The 15,988-nt window shown below is 36.4% G+C and overlaps 2 protein-coding genes and 1 non-coding gene across 3 annotated transcripts; 1 reads left to right on the top strand and 2 right to left on the bottom strand.

Moving 5' to 3' along the window:
- Positions 1–966: 966 nt before the first annotated feature.
- On the bottom strand, positions 967–5,331 carry LOC147395171 (putative beta-1,4-xylosyltransferase IRX10L). Its single transcript, XM_086453569.1, has 4 exons — positions 4,902–5,331; positions 3,054–3,442; positions 2,275–2,516; positions 967–1,879 (listed from the first exon to the last, which is right to left on the bottom strand). The coding sequence occupies exons 1-4, from the start codon at positions 5,002–5,004 to the stop codon at positions 1,366–1,368; spliced, it is 1,248 nt and encodes a 415-aa protein (XP_086309695.1). The 5' UTR covers positions 5,005–5,331; the 3' UTR covers positions 967–1,365.
- Positions 5,332–5,413: 82 nt separating this feature from the next.
- TRNAK-UUU (transfer RNA lysine (anticodon UUU)) lies at positions 5,414–5,486 on the top strand. Its single transcript has one exon. It is a non-coding gene; the product is annotated as a tRNA-Lys (tRNA).
- A 1,251-nt stretch (positions 5,487–6,737) lies between these two features.
- Positions 6,738–10,422, bottom strand: LOC147395169 (uncharacterized). The gene is made up of 2 exons (XM_086453568.1): positions 9,984–10,422; positions 6,738–7,964 (listed from the first exon to the last, which is right to left on the bottom strand). The coding sequence occupies exons 1-2, from the start codon at positions 10,359–10,361 to the stop codon at positions 7,050–7,052; spliced, it is 1,293 nt and encodes a 430-aa protein (XP_086309694.1). The 5' UTR covers positions 10,362–10,422; the 3' UTR covers positions 6,738–7,049.
- Positions 10,423–15,988: the final 5,566 nt, after the last annotated feature.

Below are 15,988 nucleotides of genomic sequence, written 5' to 3'. Positions count from 1 at the left end.
TCCCCGGGCACGTGCAACGCCCACACATCACATGCACCGGGTAAGTGAGGGTGCACGGCGGGGATTTGAGCCCAGATCGTGGTATTTTCACTCGTAGACTTCAACCAACTTTGCTGTCACCTCCAATATAAAATCCTAATTTGCCAAATGATCAAGGGACAATATGACCTAAGCCAATGCACATTCTTTCTCACAATGGGAATAGTCTGCACTGGACTGTTGGTATGCTTGTTGCTTAAAGCAACACTTCTAGTAGATGTTAATCAGGTTCTAATATGATTTTTCAGCTGTGCCAATAAAAATTCAGAAATTGTACACTATTTATATTTGGACTCATTTAGGAGCTCTGAATCCTAAATTCCTTTTAGGGGTAAGTTCTATTGGCAAAATGGTCTCAATATTGCCAATTGTGCTTCTTGACCACTAATCGATGCCTAAGTATGGTCCTTCCCCACTGTACCCTGTTGTATGAAGGGAATAAATCACGTCTATTCTAGACTAGAGGCGACTTAAGAGTGCCCTTACTATGCATTGCACGCCACCTCTTATCTGGGGACCCGACTGGTCGGTTTTGGTTTCAAGGAACCGAGTTGGAAGGCTTGTTATGTTGTTTCTAAACAGTTAAGAGTTGTCTAGAGTTAAGTACCTTCTAGGTCAAGTCAGGTTTGGGGTATATAATCCAATTACATTCAAGGTGTCACGATAGGTTGGAGACTGCTGCCTTATCTTCTTGACATCTTAGTTGACCAGGGAATTTATTCTAGCAAATGTTCGCAACGAACTTGCTCTAAAGGCTGATTGTAAAGTTTTGCATAAGATTCTTTGACACCTCAGATCCAAGTGCATTGAAATGGTAGATGCGCTGCAAATGCAACGCATAGCCAAGTATCAAATATAGATGCATAATCCATTTTTACCCAATCTTCTCTAGCTTTTTCCAACACACTATTCATCTAGAAAGATGCATTGAAACAAATGAACTACTACCAAAATGTCAAATAGAATGAATTAAATACATCATGTCATACAAATTTTTCAACCCCACTATGATGGAACGATTCAGACATTATCACTAATTGATGGGGAAAAGTACAACACATGCTTCATGCCAACAATTTTTTTCTTCTTTTTTTTTTTTATTTATAAAAAAAGTGTATCTATTTGTTTTACATTATCAAGATTTACACCACGAAGACTAGCGGTTTAATCGCAATGATTTACACTTCCTGGAGACTAACATTTTAATTGTAATGAAACAACTCCAATGAGAACAGAGATGGTTATCTGCACTGTGACATGCAGCACAAGGATAGATCCACTGAAATGCAGTACAAGGATAGATCCACATTCAAGCAGTAAGTGATGCTACCAAGGTTTCAGGTCGCCCACAGGTCCTGCAGTCCAGTTCAGGTTCTTCTCTCCCAGTTTCAAGTAAATGCTCTCATCATGAGGCAATTTTCGAGCAAGCCCATTCAGTATCTGATGAAAAGCATCTCTCGACTGGGCAGGTTGTGGGAACAACATCGCCTGCTTCATTGAAGGGTTGGCAAGTAATCTTTGCTTCCTCAATATCACTTCTGGTGGAATCGAGGTGAGGATAGTGTCCAAGTTAGGAACATCCTTCTCGGCTACAAACACTCCAATTTCCTCCCATGGGATCGCATCTGCAAATGGTAAAACAATGTCATCCGCAATTATGACAGGAATGCAACCAAATATCACCCCTTCAACCAATCTAGGACTCCATGGGGCCCACCCCAGCGGGCACAAACAGAAAACAGCCCGCTGCATATCTTCATAATATGTTGTTGGGTGCTCTGTCGAGATGTCAAACAGAGGATTGTCTTTGAAGTTTTCCCACACTGCTGCCCTTGCACCTCTGTACAATCAAACAGAAAAAAGTTAAATGGGGTTACTTTTCTTTTCTTGAGGTAAGCTGCAGCCAAACCCATAACCTTACAACTGCTAGCATGCTACACAAGGAAACCCATTTGAGCTGTAGGCTCAACCCACAATAAAATACAATAACTTATGCATGTGTATCATTCAAGAGAAAACCTATTGTTATGCATCTGGTAGACCATAAAGACAGTCTATGGTGGCATGACAATACATGTGGCAACATGCAACTAAAAAAAAAACGATGGAAAAGAATCCACATCCACCAGGTTCCCAACTAGGAGAGCTCCCGTAAGAAAAATCAACATTTTTTAGTATCATGTGCCATATTTTCTTTGTAACTTGATTAGTTTTCTAAGAGTTAAAGAAATATACCTTGCATAATAACCACCTTCAGGGTCGTTTCCTACGTCGTAAAACAAACCTCTGAAGTAAACAAAGATGGACCGAGGAATGTCTGGAGGGATCAAGTGGGCTTGCATTTTCTGTGGAGGAGCATATGGAGGAATTGTGATTGAACCCTTTTTTAAACAAACATGGTTTTGTTGTCCAAAAGTCTGAACCAAAGTAGCACGTTGGAGCAAAGGAAGAATGCCACGTCCAATAGCTTTCTCTTCCTGCAGCAAACAGGAACCAGATCAATACATGTGAGTAACAGTTTGACAGAAAGTACTAATCTTGCTCTAGTTAAGCATCCTATAGATGGGATACGCATTCAAATAGACAGCCTGAAAGAATGAAACTTTAAAAAAAAAAAAAAATGGAGAACACTTGCATGGGATGAAAGGACAGAAAGAAGCAACTGTCCCTAATTCTTCCATATAAGATTTGCGTGAGGGGACGTCAATACATCTGAGATCTTAGGTTCAAATCAAATGGATTGGATGATTCTAGCTATTTCATATACAATAATTATTTGGAATTAGGAGTACAATTAACAGTCTAGAATGAATTTACAGATCAGATAATCAGATAAAGTAATCCAACCAAATGGAATGTCTACCTAGAAGTTCAAATACCCCCCCCCCCCCCCCAAAAAAAATGAAATCCTCCACCTGACATGTGCAGCTTTGCACTAAATGCAAGGATGGCTTCCTGTGTCCTCACATCTGGGCACAAGTAGATAAAGTTTGAGAGAATAAAAATTTTCTTACTTGATAGTGAAAGCAGGCCCCAAAGTCATGGGGGACAACGAAGAAGTGATCGGCCCCTTCCGTCCGATTCCAGTATGGCCAGTTTGAAGAGATTAGCTGGATTGCACTTCTCATCATCCGTGGAGATTTGAATGGCAATGGTAGCCCATTCGGCGTCAGGTCACAAGTAGTGTATACAGGGGTGTAGAACCAATCAGCTTCCTCAGGATTGAGTGTTCTTACAGGACTTGACAACAAGAACCGATGCATGAAGATCTCGGCAGCGAACATGTGGGTGAGGCACCTGGGGTCCCTCTGAAGAATCTTTTTGTTATATTTGCTAGGAAGCTCGTAAACAAATACTTTCAACCTTCCCACTGGATCGTCTTCCAAGACATCACCAGCACTCCCTGCATTTGGAAAAAACAACAAAGCAGTCACAGATCTAATACTTTTAAATTTCCTGGCACTGAATTTTTTGTGAAATTTTTTACTTTTTCATTTTTAATGGATCAGCTAAATATGAACACATACTCAAAATTAAGAACTTACAAAATGTAAATGCAAATATATGTAAATATCATTGATCAAAAAAATATATGTAAATATCAGCAACTTATGAAAATCTCCAGAAGACATTGCGAGTAAAAGTTTAAGGACTAAAATTAGTTTCTTACAATTGAAATGAAATCTTGTAAGAAATTAAAATACAGATACTTGTGATTGAGAACAAAGCATTACTAAAAGCAAAGAAAACTTCTCAGTCGTCATTCTAACAAACAATTGGAGTAATGCCCATGTCAATCGCTAAAAGTTGACGCAGCAAAGAATTAGTATGTAAAACAAGCATTTATCTTACTTTAAGCTCCCAAGTTGGTCCTCTGATTTTCGACTCAAGATTCAACTTGGCAGAGTAGTATTAAAAAGTTCGCTCAATCATGTAGAAACTTTGAATTTGGACTCATACATAGAGATCCAGACAATTTAATCAACTCATTCAAGTTATGATTTGATCAGCGAGTTCTGGACCAAGATTCCAACTATGGGCATGCTAAAGTGAAGAGGATCAAACCTACATTGGAAAGATTGTGCCAATCTGTATACTCTAGTTCTACTTTGTTACAAGAAGACATTTTGACAAAAATTTCGATTCTAAGAAAGAAAGAAAAAAACCCTGATGTGTCACGGCCTCACCAGTGCACCACTGGTTGGACGTGGAAAGGGCTGCAGAGACTGTGTGAGGTCGAAGTGGAGCCGTCATGGTTGCAGGGTGGAATAGCAGGGAGGAGTGTGATTAGTCCCACATTGGACAAGAGAACGTTGACTATAGGACAAACTAAATCCTACATAATTACATGTTTTAAAGTCATGTGGGTTTCGGTCCCAAGCAGACAATATTATACTGTTGTGAGCCTGAGACGTTACATGATAGCCATTAAAATTTTGCATATAGAAGAATCTCCCAGATGGTTTGGTCTAAGAGAAAATACAAACTTTACATAGTTATGATCTCCTAAATCTCAATGATCAACCCAAATGACATTAATGAAAATGACCAAAATTTGGATTCTAACCATAACAAATCAAAATAAGTCCAATAAATTCTATTGCCGGATCCCTATTAGCAATGAGTTAAAACTTAAAAAGTAAAATATATATATCAAAACTGAAATCTAAATTCCCAATTGTTCCAACTCCAGATTACATAAAAGGGGGCAAAAGAAGTTTAGCACCTAACTTGACTCGAGGATACCAGACTGAGTTGCATGAGTTGACTAAAGGAGATTCTGTTTTATTGGTCCACATATTTCCATGTTTCAATTGAAGATTTTCGTTTTTAATTTATCAAAAAGGAAAAAAAGACCCAACCTTCAATTCGCTCTATTTGTTGCCTATGGTGGAGCTCCCCAGCAATAATCCTTGAAGAAAAAGAACAAAGAAGAAGAACACAAACCCACATCGAAATCTTCATTTCCTCCCTGAAAAATCCAATCTTTCCAAGGTTTGTCCCTTCCCAAAGGGAAGGTCTTGAAAGATTTATTTATCGAAATGGGATTGTTAGGACGTCTTCTGGAATGTTGGTTGAGGGAGTTTTCTTATTTTTTGGTGTTTTTTAAGAAGCTCGAATACGAAAAAGAGATTTCAGGAAAGAGTGATAATCACACACACACACACACACACAGAATATAAAAATTTCGGGGAAGACGTAGAAATCAATGTGGGTTTGCGAAAGCAATGTGTTTCTGTGAGTTCGATGAGAAGTCCATCTCTTTACCAAGAGAGACAGCTTGTCAAACGGTAACCTGTCTACCTTCCCTGCTACATTACCTCTTAGATGTTTACATCTATAAATTATGTAATGAATCATTCAAAAGCCAAATGCCGTCCTAGCTCAGCTGGTAGAGCGCACGGCTTTTAACCGTGTGGTCGTGGGTTCGATTCCCACGGACGGCGTTTGATTGTTTTTTGAAAATAATCCCTATGTTTTGGGTGTTAGCTTCATATGACGTTTAGTAAAATTTTTTCTTAATGGTCCCTCATTATTGAAGAACTCACCACTTTTTTATTTATTCACCACTTTTTTTTATTTATTCTTGATCACTTTTTATTTATTGTCGAACTTGACACCGGTAAAACTCACTCATTTTCGATTTTTAAGCCTTTTTTACAAAAATACATGGAAAGATCAACTAAAAACTTGAAATAACAACTTGTCTAGATGATTTCAAATTAAAAAAACTTTCTTGATCAATTTTCATCAAAAAATTAAGAAAAAAAAAAGTGAAAAATCCTAATTTTTTATGTACATCTTCAAAATGTTTAAAAATAACTTTTTGTTCCTTCTTAAATCCTTTCCGACAGAATAAAGTCCCCGAAATTCGATTGAGATGCTAAAAATCCAATTTTTTTTATGAAAATGATTAATTCAAAAGATTAAAGTATTCAATTGTAAAAAATGTGGGAAATGAGGTCCAGATACCATTAAGAAAAGAAAAGTTGACTATTAAGAAAACACCCAAAACTTAAAAACTATTTAGATAAAAAATCCCTCCACCAAGATCCTTTAAGTAATTTTCTCCAAAGAAAAAGATTCTCACCTCTCAATGCAATTGAGATAAAGTCTAGAACCTTTTATATGGTTACAATAATATTTTGATAAATATAGAGTTAGTAACTAACAAATGAAATTAAATTCAAAGGAATTTAACCTTAGAACGTGAGAACAACATTCCACGTATCTTACCACTTAGTTAAGTTAACACTTCAAGAGACCCACGTATATTTCATCTCATGCCCCAACATCCAAGAGATGCCATAAAATGTCAAGCAAGAAATGATTGTGAATCACCAAACCATCCTCTACCCACAACTCTGATGCAATGAATTTACTGTGTAAACCCCTTCTTGCTCATATCATTTCTGAGCTTCAAAAAAAGCATCATTCAAAAACACAGCAATAAAAACATAATGGAAATAATAAAATATTAAACTGAACAAAGAATTCTCCAAAGTTTTCTTTGGAGATTTTGTGATTAGATGGGAAAACTGGTACAGGTCTAGGATCACTTGGTGTGCTTGTGTATTTCTTTTGTATGTCTTTGCTTAGCTTTAGTTTTGCAATCTGGTTTGTGTTCTTGTTGGGGGCAATCTCAGTCTCCTTTGTACTTTCTTTTTTCTCAATATTTATATTTATAAAAAAAAAAATAGTAAGTGCAAATCATTAGTTGCCAAACTTGGATAGCATAAAAGTGAAGCTACATAAAACACCAGTACAAAAGGTAATCTGGGCTATCACTGCAGGCACTATATGCTGTTAAGATGGGGGTTCTACTACCACGTAAGGATCTGACATGGCAAACCAGGGGTGTCCTAATTTGATTCTGCCACCTCAGCTGCCAGGTGCGAAGCATTGAATGTTGTGTGAGCGCAAGCCACGCGGTGTTTTAAAACATATTATAATCAAGCACAGTATGGCATACAACAGCATGCATGTGTTATTGAAACATCAAGAGCCCATCACGAAGCAGGGTCATCTGACCTAACCTTCAATCTGTACTGACGACCTGGTTTACGTGAGCTAACACTTTTATCTACCGTGGTTCTTTCTGACTCATCTTCTTCCATTGCACAGGCTTCATTTTCTCGCACTTCTCCAGCTGCAATGCCCATGGGAAAGCTTGCCTTACTTATGGATTCCTTGGAAGCATCTTCCTGGTCTTGCTTCATTTCAGAACTATTTTTCATTGCCATAGCATCATCAGCCTTCTTTTTAGGAATAAATGTTACTGATTTTGGAAGATCAGCGGAAGTGACTTCCAGCTGCGGCTCTACATTGTCTGACATCTTGATCATATTAAGGAAGTTCATGTAAGCCTGTCGGTTAGATTCTTCATCGACTTCGCTCGATGAATCAAAACTATATCGTCTATACTTGGAAGGATTCCGTATATAATCTGGAATTCCAGGGGCATATCGTGGCAACAAGGAAGCATCTTCTGAAACTGTAGCTGTTCCTGTTGAACTTGTAACCATCATGGAATCTTGAACTTTTTCAAACTCTTCGTCACAATGGTCTATACACCCAGGGTCAAACCTGACACGTTTTTTAGACTTTGTATCAGTCTGACTTTCCTTCCTTTTCAATATAGACCTCAGGTTGCCACCATCTTCAGACACTTGAGCATCTACTACAGCTGGCACTGCGTTAACAGTAGCTGCAAAAGAATCAAAGCTCCCAGCTTCATCTTCTTTTAGCCTAACTACAGCAGCCAAGTAATTCGCACGTGGATCCCTTGCGTGATCCTGAAATGAATCAGGAATGACATTGTGAGAATTCAAATACGGCCCATAATCAGTAACATCCCTCATATATGTCCTTTCACCAGCATTTTCCCTGCCAAGTGCCACTTTGTCATATTCATCCTCCTCTTCCTGCAAATATACAGACAGATTACAAATATTAAAACTCAAGCATCAGGACATGTGAAAGTATTAAGTTTTTTATATAAAAACCGTTACTCTTTAGTAACATTTCTATAGAAGCCTCAAAAGGAAAATAAAAGAATAAGCAATGCAGAGCATATGAAAGCTACAATCAATATCATGGAAGTCTACGCTGATTAAAAATAAAATTTTTAAAAAATACATGTATATCTTTAGAATTTACGATTCTCCTTTTTAAATATCCTTCATCTCTTCCTTGTTCATTTCTACTTTTAATCAATTGATAAAATAAACAAGAACCACACAGCCAAAAAAAAAAAAAGAAAGAAAAAAATTTCTGTCCCAGCTATTAATATATGCAAGAGAACTTTTGCCTCTCACAAATCCCTAATCAAAGAAAGGGGATGGATACTAGAAATATGTATAAGTAACATAATCACCGACACAAAAACCAATGAAAAAAGAATCACGAGTTAGAATATTTTTACTAAGAAGTAAGAACTGAAGCCAGCAATAACTTTTACACCCTTTTCTCCACTGGAAACCTCAAACCTGCCTGAAAACCTTGCTTGTTCATAGCGGCATATTTACACTAAGAGCTTCACAGATTACCTACCTTTTTCTTGGGTAAATAGATGAGGGGATAGTGCGATGTGTGTCGGGGGGGTCGTTGTAATAAGACACATCCCTAAAAGAGTCATTAGCCGATTTTGAGAAAAGTGAGAACTAGGTGTTCAAGGCATCAGAATAAGTCCATTCCCAAAACACTTTGACGACGTGAGTCGCAAACTCAAATGAATGTTCTTGCTCCTGGATGCCCAACTAACTACATTGCTGAAATGCCCCTCAACAATAAGAATCACAATGTTGAAAGTCTTTGAAATCTTAAGACCTTAAAGGTGGGAAGGTCCCTCAGCTTTGTTATTGTCGTACTTCACAATACAAATGAGTACTAGACAATACAGATACATAATTCTCGTCTCTATCAAGAACCAAGTATGGGTCAACTCGCAATTGTTGGCAACTGGGTACTGGTTTCTAAGAAAAGAGAGAATTTTTTACTTCGAAATTGAATGCAATAGAAAATACATAACTTAAATTAGAAGTTGAGGCATGCACGAATGCACTGTCCTAAAGTGAATTTGCATCTGCTACAGTACCACAGTTCTATAGGTGTCTGCTCTCCAGGATACAACAACCCATGCTCCAAGGGGGTACTCCATTTGGAATGTTACAACAAACTTGACTAAATTGAGTGCTCTCTCAACGTAGTAATATTATAATATAAGAATGACGATCAATTGACTGTAACAGGGAGAAGAAGTTGCAGAAATAGTTTAGTTTTTTCTATATATTAAAACCGACTAAAACAGTGAAATAAATAGAGGAGAAATGGTTGTCCAAACAGTCACAAACTCCTTGTTTGTGTCTCTATGTTGCATTGGTTCAAAATAGACACGAACAGAGATCACTGTAGGAAATCAGCAAAGAGACAAAGAAACCGTCTTTTAACGAACAGAAAATTAAAGCGCACTTGGCAGGTTCAGTCGACCAACCCAAAGTGAATCACAAAAGAGCTCCTCTCAGGTTCAGTCAACCCAACCCTGAGAGAAGAGGTTTTCTAAATTCACCCTTTAATTCTAACAGCAACCACTCAACACAAGCCCGATCCCAATCCAAGCTCGGACCTATAGAACTCAAACGAGGCCAAACGCAAGCTATAAACTCTATTTATATCCTATTTTGTGCATCAAACTGGTGTCTCGAGCTAAAAAAATAAATAAATAAATAAAATTATGTTCAGCAAAGTATGTTTTGATCACAATGTTCTGACCTCTCAAGTAAAATAAACAAATAATGTATCCAGTATTCTAGTAGCAACTATTGACATAACTGCATGAAATATAACTTCTAATTCATTTTGGACTAATTCTAGGGCTTGGAATTGGAAACGTTTCGCCCAGTAAACAGAACCAAGATATGAAAATAAAGGAGAAGGAACACTACCTCATTATCTAGAGTACAGTCCAATCCAATAGAAGATCTTATCTCCCATTCGTCTTTCTCGTCTCCATCGCGATTGAAGGATTGCCTGGAAGAACCACGGCCTTGTTCATCATCTCCATCATCATCATCATCACTAAGATCTTTGTGGAGATTTCTCGATTTATTTTTAGAAATATTTTGCTTGTTGTTGGCGAAGAATCCATCGAAGGAGGAAAAACAAGGGTTTTCTTCTCTGTCGGAGCTGGCTCTCTCTCGATTCCACTCTCTCCTCTCCACCTCTTCGTCACTAAGAGTCCAAGACGATTGCGATGATGAGGACAAAGATGGTGCCAGCGACCCAAAAATCTTGTCCACTCGAACCTTGAAACTGTCATCCATGGCTAGAGTGAGATAATTGGGATTTTTCGGTCACACTCGACCTCGTCCTCGAGAGAGCCTTTTATAGAGAAATTCTATTGCTACACCAACTTTTGCTTACAACACACCAATCGTTTTGAAAGAGAGAAATACCTATGGATTGGCTTGTTATAAGTAAAAGTTGGTGTGCTAATAGAAGCTCTCCTTTTAAATGAGACGCACACCGGCTTTGGGATTTTCATGCTTTTGGAGGACGTTTTCTACATCGGACCCTGCATCCCACTCCCAATTGCCATTTTTGGAGAGTCAGAGCCCTTTGAAGGGTCTCCAACACACTTTACAACTTTCTCTCCATTTTCGAGAGTAGAGTTTTCAATTGGCAAAATAAGATAATAAGATTTAGAATCCCTAACTTTTATGACAGAGGACATCATTGGATAGAATTTTGTTGTAGTTGAATTTAGGTTAAAATTAAAAAATATTTATGAAAAGTCATTTTGAATAATATAATTAGAGTGCATATTCTTTGAATATTCAAAATGACTTTCCAAAATAGAGTGTCTAGTATGCATGAACATCACCGTTGGAATTGCTTTTAAAAGAAAGTTAAGTGACCGTGTCGTGACACACCAACTTTTTTTTTTTTTTTTTATGATAATCCCATTCAAACATTTTCTTAAAATGCATCAACTGAGTAATGACGAGGATCTATGCTACTTGGTTCACTGGTTAAGTTTGTCACTCTAAAAAGAACTTTATTCATATTATAGGCAAAGATACTAATTTCTTGGTTCTCTTAGGTTTATTAGTTCAATTTGCTTAGTCGTACGTGTGATTCAAGTGTGCAAGCTACAAGTACAACAATAATCATAAAAAAGTTTAAGTTTAATTGAAATTTTTTTAAGATTTGCTGCTCTTTTGTATATGTGCATATATGAACAAGGAGGATGAAGAAGCACAATCCAATATTTCTCAAAAATGTATGTCGTATCTTCACAATCGGGTTCACAAATTGGTTAGTACATATCCATTGCATTTCACAAGCATAGTTCGAACTATATTGCCAACCAGTTCGCTTCATATCAACTTCTAGTTCTATCTAGTAGGAATGAATCATTTATTGTGTATTACTGATCTTTTTTATCAATGCACCTTTTTACCCTCATTCAAAGAGTGCTTTGGAAGAACAAATTAAGCCCAAAATGAGAGAAAACTAGGGTTTAAAAGAGATTTGAGTATAGATTTTCTTAACCGACTACTCTTTTTTCGTCATTGTGAGTTTAAGATTATCAAATCCCAAAGTTGTTTCTTAGCACAGAGCCAAAATCCATATCTTTAAATTGGTCGAGTGATAGCATCAAGGTCAAAAGCTAGTTGAGCATAGAAGGCAAAGGCAATAAGTATTGCTACATGAAGTAGAGGTAATCACTTCCCCCAAATTATTACATCATTCTCATGTTCCACATCCTCTAACCTCACTTTCATCCCTTTGAGTTGTCAAATGGAACTCAAAATATCCTACCAATAATTTTTTTTACAAACATATGATTAATATGTTTAATGTTGTAATAAATACTTTTATAAAAATACTATTAAGATTTTTTATATTTACAAAAATACCATTGAAAAAAGAGTGCTGATAATCTGACTTAAGCACGTGGCAACTCGATCGACTTACGTGACGTGAAAGGCTCCGGAACCGTAGATGTGCTCTCCTCGGGATACAACATCATGCATCCCCATAAAAAAGTGCAGTTTTGCATCCCGATAGAAGCATATCTACGGTTTTCGAGCCTATCACATCAGGTAAGTTGATTGAGTATGCCACGTGCATAAGTCAGAGTATCACGACTCTTGAAAAAAAGATCAAAATACCCTTATTTTATGCACTAGCCAAATAATAAAGGTATTTTTGAAAAATAGAAGTTGTATGCGATGCTAGTATCTCCGTGAAGTATTGGACCTTAGCATTTCCCTATACATTATACATAGTGCAACTTGATGGGCTGAACCTTACATTGGGCTTGAACTTGTATTTTGTGATTTTGGATTGAAATTTTAGAGTTTGACTGAAATTCAAGTGGGGTTTGGACTACATTTCGAAGCTCTATGAAAAAACACCACCATACCACATAAAAGGTTCATTCGAAGGCGAAAAGAAAAAAAATATATAATCTTGAGATACCTCTTCAATTTCGGTGAAAATTATGGATAACCTGCCCTGATTATCAATATGGTGATGTGTCCCCTATTGATCTTGACTTCAATGAGAGGCTAACCTCTTGTCCACAAACACCCCCCCCCCCTTCCCCTAAAAATAAAATAACCACTATCTTAATTATTTTCAACCTCTAAGGTGGACTCTCTTAACCTATTCAAAGCTTCCTCTTCAATATCTTGTCAAAAATCATTTATTCTTTTCCTAAAAAGTCAATCATCTTCAACTAACCCCCACCCAAATACCCTATCATATGATGGGATAGAGAAATATCACCTCGAAGATAAAGGAAATTTTTTGTATCCTAGAGATCCAAGAGGTTAAATGCTTTTTTTTTTTGTGGTGTAAGGGGTGGGGGAGGATATAAATATTTTATCAAACTAATCATCTCCATGTTTAGTCAAATCTCGTTGAACCCATCTTCAAGTCCACTAACCACTAACCCCTTGCTTGCCTAGCAAAAGAAAGAAAAAGAAAAAGATGAACAATATGCTCAACACAGATGAGTTTCAATAAGGCCAAGATCGATTTCAGTTAGATCTAAAACAAATTTATATTAATCCAAAAAAATGATATGATGGTCAAATCGATCAAACAGACCGATAAATGGGTTCAACGTCGAATCTATCATGGGTTTGATCATTGGCTTGGGTATTTGGTTTCTAAGGGCTAAGGGGATCTTGATTACAAAAGGTTCAAAGGCTTGAAAAGAGAGATTGATCAAGTTAATCTCAATCAATAGGGCTTTAGCCAAATGTGACCTTTTTTGGGCCAATAAAAGAACTCAATGTAGGTTTTGAGTATTCTAAGATCCTTAATTAAGCCAATGATGTTCCTGTTTTTATTTTATTATACAAACAAATATTGGGATTTAACTAGGCATAGGGCTCACTTATCGTGATATGGGTCGTATTTTGATTTATATAGATGAATCCAAAAGAAATAAAAAGAAGATGAACTATCTTACCTAAACAAAACGACCAGACCTTGGGTATTGTACTGAATACGATCGGCATGAGGTTTTCACAAACACCTTCATCATTGAAACTTTTAACCGAATACAAACACAAAGATTTGAAGAAAACTCTCAATCTCATGACAACAAGGACCTATGGTAGCGATTGAAAGGATGTTCTCCAAGATTAGGCGACGTGGAAGACAAGAAGTTTTCAAGATGCTGATGAGAAGTGATTGAGATGTTATTATCCAACATCTTTGGCAGATGAGGCTATTGTGTTAGAGAGAGAAGACATTCCGGGTGGCTGAGGGATGAGAGCTCTCGTTTGTTTCTTCTTCTTCTTCTTCTTCTTATTATTTCATTATTGTTGTATAATTTTGACGAGACTCGTGAAAACAATAACAAGGTGATGGGATCAACGAAAAGAAATGAAAGAAAAGTTGATCGATTTCAAATTTGTACACACAAACCTTTTGATGAGCTATTATGGATCCGTTAGATTAACCAAGACAGAGCACCAAATTTGCCGAATTGAGGTATCTTGGAACCTAGAGATAAACAACATGGTTATTATCGAAGGATAAATCTTAGATTAGTTACTCATGAATTGAAGCAAAATATACATATGGAAGAGTTGTAGAAAATAACACATAGGAGATGACTAGTTTGATAAAAAATATTTGTAAGACGTATTTTGAAATACTAATGATAAAATGACGTGCTAACATTGATGTGGTCTATATGTAGTTGACATGGCAAGTGCACAAAACCATCAATCATTTTCCTTGTGTATCCTGAAGAAAAAGATCTATGGTTCTGTGCACTTGCCACGTCAACCTTGTAATATGATACCATGATAGAAATTGAGATCATGTGAATAACTAAGATTAATCGTTCTCATATAAGATCTCATTTAATTGGTAAGAATTCAATAATTTTATAACTATCCTAATTTAATCATGGTTCAAAACTAATCAAAATCGGACATAATTTGATTTATTTACATACATCTTAATACAATGCAACATAAACTATTAATACGGTTTGAAAATCCAACGACCACAAGTCCTAAGTTGATTAGAGTAGGCTAGCATATCCATCCTTATCGAAAAGAGTATTGTATTTTACTCGAATGCAAGCGTTGCATCGAAGATTGTGTAATCTTTGAGAAGTCCTTTGTGCAAATGGAAAAGGCTTATAGTTAACACTCCACACCACTAGTGTCACTGCCATCACCATCGGATCATCCCAAAAATTCAGTCACCAACCTAACACGATTCCTTTACTTAGCAGTGAAGAGTGGATAAGTGTACACCATACTTGGAATCCACTCCATAAGCACAAGTGGTCCTTCCACTCCACCTATGATAAATATAATTAATAAGAAGGGACCCTCGCTAGCTTCTTAATCAAATCCATTATGTAGGAACGAATTAAAACTTAGTGGTTTGGCTAACATGTTGATGGACCAGAACACGACACATCAAAGATAAGTTTGATTGGTGATTCTAGTCTTTTTTAATTTTTTGATAATCGGGTATCCCTGTAAACAGTGGATCGGGCCTGTATCTAGGATTTGCCCAGTCTATAGACTATAGTCCCGTCCAAGGACTAGCCCCCGGGCATGTGCAATGCCCACACATCACACCCACCACGTAAGTGAGGGTGTGCACCACAGGTGGCTTCTGAGGAATTAATGCTCATACTGGGTATTGACCTCATGACTTAAGGCATTAACTGCTTATCGGTCCAAAATTGCCATTGAAGCTTGTGTTACATTTTCTCACACTTGATAGAGAATTATATTAACAACATGGCTCAAAAAAGATTTCAAAATATATAATTAAACAATTTAATTGTTTTAGGTAGATCAAATATTTAAAAATAAACAGTCATTGAACTCCCAAATTTAAACAAATTGATTTTAGTGTCGATGTAGAACTCCCGATCTTCTTAAAAAATTTCAGGGAGCTACAAGAAAAAAGTGCTATAGAGTATCGACTTCTGATGGTAATAACCAATCAAAGAGGCTTAAATCCAATGGATAGAATTCACTAATCTCATTTATTTTTAACATCTATGTCCACCAAGAGGTAGGGGTGTCAATGGATAGTCGAAAATTTGAATCTGATTCAAAATAGTATATAATATATATTATTTTATTTGATTAAATTTTTAAATAAATAATATAATATATATTATTTTATTTGATTTATTTATTATATAAATTGTATAATATATAATAAATTTATTTTAATAATGAAAAATTATGTATTTTTTTATATATTCAAATTATTCAAATTCTAATCGGATATTATCCGATATTCGAAAGGATAATTGGATTCGAATTTAAATAGAGTTTTATAACATCTATTAGATTTGTATTCAAATTTGGATATTAGATAAAAAATTTAGATTTGAATTTGGATTCGAATATTATTGTATTCAAGAGATGGGCCAAACAACATAGGT

This window comes from Akebia trifoliata, chromosome 9 (assembly GCF_017979445.1).
Source record: "Akebia trifoliata isolate Shusen 1 chromosome 9, ASM1797944v1, whole genome shotgun sequence".
NCBI classification, from domain to species: Eukaryota; Viridiplantae; Streptophyta; class Magnoliopsida; order Ranunculales; family Lardizabalaceae; genus Akebia; species Akebia trifoliata.
This window is presented reverse-complemented; position numbering and strand designations above follow the sequence as displayed.